General features: G+C 49.2%; 1 protein-coding gene across 1 annotated transcript; it reads left to right on the forward strand.

Moving 5' to 3' along the window:
* Window positions 1–1,003: 1,003 nt before the first annotated feature.
* LOC123402001 (early nodulin-like protein 2) lies at window positions 1,004–2,573 on the forward strand. The gene is made up of 2 exons (XM_045095853.1): window positions 1,004–1,613; window positions 1,736–2,573. Exons 1-2 carry the CDS (start codon window positions 1,436–1,438, stop codon window positions 2,407–2,409), a joined length of 852 nt encoding a protein of 283 aa, XP_044951788.1. The 5' UTR covers window positions 1,004–1,435; the 3' UTR covers window positions 2,410–2,573.
* Window positions 2,574–4,656: the final 2,083 nt, after the last annotated feature.

The raw sequence follows: 4,656 nt of genomic DNA on the forward strand, positions 1-4,656 counted from the left end.
CTCGCCCAATACAGTCCTATGGATTCGTAGAGAAAAGGGGGTAAAAAGATAGTGAAGGAAAAAAGATGGTGGTAGCTGGGATCAAACCATGCTCTCCCGTGCAGGTAAGAGAGGCGTTAGCCACCAGGCTGCCCGTGCGCCTGTTATTTTCTATGGAATTTTCATGTATATGAACCAAAGAGGATGGCTAATGTTTCAACCCGAACCGTTTTTCTACTTACTCGCGGCATGGTGGTTAATTATTTGTAACTTTGGAGGCAATCTCATTATAGGACGACAGAAGCAATATCTGTTTTATTATTAGGGAGAGATACATTAAAAATTAAGTAAAATCATGATAAGGGTCACACGAATGACATGAAGCAAGTCCACCGTGGCAAGTTTAATTACCTGAAGATGGCACTTTAGTTATGAACATTGACAACTTTCTATTTGGATGGTAAGTTTCATTTTCTTTTTGTAGTTTTTTATGTAATTTTAGTGTAAAAACACCGGAACGATCGTGTTACACGTATGACACTTATCATTTAAAATAAAAAAAATACTATTTTAGTAACATAATACAGTATAGGACTTTCCTAATATTGTTAAAGTATCAAAGAACGTCTTATATTATACTCCCTTCGTCTTAAAATAAGTGTCTTAAGCTTAGTACAACTTTGTACTAGATACATAGAGAATACTCTTTGAAAATAACTGAAACGCCATTGCAGAAAAAGTGGCTGGAACCTAAAATAATAACGAGACACCTGCATTTTATTAAGTGAGTTATGGAAAAACAAATCGTATGTTTCAAAGTTCAAACAGGGCATGAAAAAGATTTCTACATATCCCATCAAATTGATCAAGCCTTCTCTGATCAGCATCTGGCATCTCGTCATGGCTGGGCTGTGTTCCTCCTTTAAAAAAAAAGCAATCTGGCATCTCGTCGACCAACTTAACGGGACCCTGGCGGCAATGCATCACATTCCTCCTCGTCGCCGTTGCACGGTGACCGACCGACCGACCACCATAACGTGTCGCGCCCCTCGTGCCAAAGCACAAAACCCGCCATGGAGAACGACGTTGCCCATATGCACGAGCCAACGCCCACGGACTTTTACCGGCGCACAAAGCCATGAATATATGCCTGTGGCAACTCCTCCGCAAAGCCTCCTCAGCTCAGCTGCAGCAGAGCAGAGCACAGCAGAGAGGACGCCATTGCAGCCAGGGCAAGCACAAAGACAGCTCGAAAACTTGGCACACACATAGCTGAGCTAGCTCAAGGTGTCCATCGAAAGCAAGGCACCCTCGTGAAGCCCCCGGCGTCGATCTCGGGACCTACAAATACCCGGCGGCATCAAGCTCTTCCATCTCATCAAGCACTTGTGCAATCTTGATCTGATCGGTCGTGTGAGTGTCTAGCTAGGGATTGAGTTTGGTTTTGCAGCTGGCCATGGCGAAGGGTGGTGGTTACGGGCTTGGGCTCGCGTGCTTCGCTCTTGTGGCGGCAGTGGCCGGCGCGGCGCAGTTCAAGGTCGGCGGCGACAACGGGTGGAGCGTGGCCGGCGCCAGCGCGGAGTCGTACAACACTTGGGCGATGAAGAACAGGTTCCAGGTCGGAGATACGCTAGGTAATCCAAACACCTTCGCCACGTACGAATCAATATTTCGTCTGCCGTGGCCATGGTCAGATCTTCGATCTCTTCTTCTTGATGTAGTGGTGTTATTAATGGTGGTTTTGTCGCTTGTGCAGTGTTCGTGTACCCCAAGGACAAGGACTCTGTGCTGCTGGTGCAGCCGGCGGACTACAACGCCTGCAACACATCGTCCTACGACAAGAAGTTCGCCGACGGCAACACCGTCTTCGCCCTGGACCGCGCCGGCGCCTTCTTTTTCGTCAGCGGCGTCGAGGCCAACTGCCGCACAAACGAGAAGCTCATCGTCATGGTCCTCGCCAGCCGCAACGGCACAGGCACCGGCGGAGCGCCGCCGCCTTCGTCGCCCGCCGCTCCGGCACCGGCAGCGTCATCTCCACCTCCGGCCGCTTCCAGCCCACCTCCGGCCACGCCACCCTCACCACTCCCCGCGGCGCCCAGTCCCACCTCGGCTCCTCCTCCGGCCTCCGCTTCCGCCCCGCCACCGGCCTCTTCCCCTGCAGCTGCTCCTCCGACCTCGTCGCCAACTGCTCCGGCGTCCCCGCCTCTGCCCACTCCGTCGTCCCCGACCGGCGCCCCGCCGATGACGCCCTCAGCGAACGCTCCAGCCGGCGCAGATGGAGGAAGTACGAACTCAACGGGCACGTCATCGTCCCCGCCTCCCGCGGGCTCCAACGACCGGAACGGCGCCGCGCTCACGGTTACCGGCGCAGCGGGTCTCGCCGGCTCGGCAGTGGCCTGCATCGTCGGCTACGCCATGCTCGCTGTGTGAAGCGTGACCGGAGAAGGACGACTACTACAGTACTATAGTAACTACTAGCTAAGAGTCTAAAATGCGTGATCTGTGTCTGCATCGACTATGGATTGACCTCTTTGTAAGTAATAATCATTTTCCATCGGATGAAATAAGAAAGAAACGACGAGATTCTTGAGAAAGGGAATTGAGCTCGCACGGCCATGCCAGAGCGCGCGACCGCACCGGCGACGCAGCGGAAGCCGGGAAAGAGAGGGCAAGCGGTTGTCGCGGTGTGCTGATGGCCGTGTTGGCGCAGCTATCCGTTGATTACTTCCGATGGAACGACAAGCGACGAACGGCAGACTAGACTGGAGACACGAAGCGTAGCAAAGCTAAACACACAAACTAGCACCTCGATGGATTTTCTCTATGCAGCACACGTCAACAGGGAGACGGCGACTTGATTGCCAGATGCTCGTATCGACCTTTGATTGTATTGCTTTGATCTAAATATTACAAAAAAAACTAGTACATATATATAGTATTCAGACTACGTAGTACAAGCCGACTCTGTCAGGGGATTGAATCCGTGTCGGACTGAGTTTTGGCTAATCATGATTAGTTCCAATAATCATCCCCTAAACACGATATCCTTATTTTAGAGCTTGGACACCTATCCTTCTTCGCATCTTCGTGAACTTCTGTCGTCTCAAAGACTTGATCAGTATATCTGCAAGCTGGTCGTCCGTGCAAACATAGTTGACTTCAATCTTGCCTTCTTCCACGCACTGTCGTATGTAGTGATACCTTATATCGATGTGCTTTTTCCTGTCATGATGCACTGGATTCTTACACAGGGCAATCGCAGACTTGTTGTCAACATTGAGCACCACTCTTTCTGGTTCTTTATCTGTGAGGTCACCGAGTAGCCTTTCTAGCCACACACCTTGACCCGCCGCGGTTGCAGTTGCTATATTCTCTGCTTCGTAGGATGATAATGCGACCACCTTCTGCTTTCATGATAGCCAAGTCACTATGCTCCTGCCCAAGAAATATGTCAGACCCGAGATAATTTTACGGTCATCCACATCTCCTGCCAGATCGCTATCACTATAGCCAAGTAGTTCCACCATCTCCTTCTTTTTCTCTTTCAAATAGACACAACCGAAGTTTGTTGTCCCTTTGATGTACCTGAGTATATGTTTGACAGCTGTCCAATGTTCAGTCGTGGGCGCTTCCATGAAGCGACTCACTATGCCAACGGAATAGGCCAAGTCCGGTCGTGTATTCACAAGATACCTTAGGCTTCCGACCACACTTCTATAATCCGTTGCATCAACCACGGGGGCTTCACTCCTTTTGCTAAGTTTAAGTCGAGGCTCCATTGGAACATAAGTTGGATTGCAATCCTCCTTGCTACAGCTTTCAAGAATCTTCTTTGCATATGCCTCTTGGCATAGTGTGATCCCATCCGGCTTTTGTTGCACCTCGATCCCGAGGTAGTAAGTCAAGAGCCCAAGATCACTCATCTTGAATAGATCTTTCATTTGTAGCTTTAATCTTGCAATCTCCTCTTCATCTGCTTCGGTTATCAAAAGATCATCAACATAGATGCTCACTAAAAGACAATCTTTCCTTTGCCTCGCTTATACATAGCGTGCTCCAGCGGACTTTTGTCAAAACTAAGAGAAACCAGTGTACGGTCAAGCTTGATGTTCCATGCCCGAGGAGCTTGATGTAACCTGTACAATGCCTTGTGTAGCTTCAACACCTTGTGTTCTTCTCCTTCTTTGATGTACCTGGTGGTTGCTTCACGTATACATCTTCTTCCGACTCCCCGTTCAAAAACGCGGATTTTACATCCATGTGATGTAGCTTCCAAGACTCTTGAGCTGCGAGAGCTATAACTAGCCTCACCGATTCCATCCTTGTGACTTGAGCGAACACTTTCTTGAAGTCCACACCTTGCTCTTGCATGAATCCTTTAGCTACGAGCCAAGCTTTATGCTTGACCAAGTTTCCTTCGGCATCCTTCTTGACTTTGTACACTCACTTGAGCCCTATAAATTTCTGACCGTTGGGAAGATCAGCGAGCTCCCATACTTTGTTGTCTCGTATTGATACCAACTCTTCATCCATGGCACGACGCCAACACTCCTCAGTATTTGCTTCTTCAAATTACGTCGGTTCCTCGACGCTAAGCAAACATTGTCGTCCTCTTCTTATAATTTTGACATGATTAATAGTACAAAGTGCTTCCTTCGGATATAAATCCACCACTGG

This window comes from Hordeum vulgare, chromosome 6H (genome assembly GCF_904849725.1).
Source record: "Hordeum vulgare subsp. vulgare chromosome 6H, MorexV3_pseudomolecules_assembly, whole genome shotgun sequence".
NCBI classification, from domain to species: Eukaryota; Viridiplantae; Streptophyta; class Magnoliopsida; order Poales; family Poaceae; genus Hordeum; species Hordeum vulgare.

Bases quoted from the DNA above. Each gene is read 5' to 3' on its own strand.
- LOC123402001 (XM_045095853.1), top strand. From the start codon at position 1,436: ATGGCGAAGGGTGGTGGTTACGGGCTTGGGCTCGCGTGCTTCGCTCTT. The intron at 1,614-1,735 runs GTAATCCAAACA...TCGCTTGTGCAG, and splicing joins CCAGGTCGGAGATACGCTAG to TGTTCGTGTACCCCAAGGAC.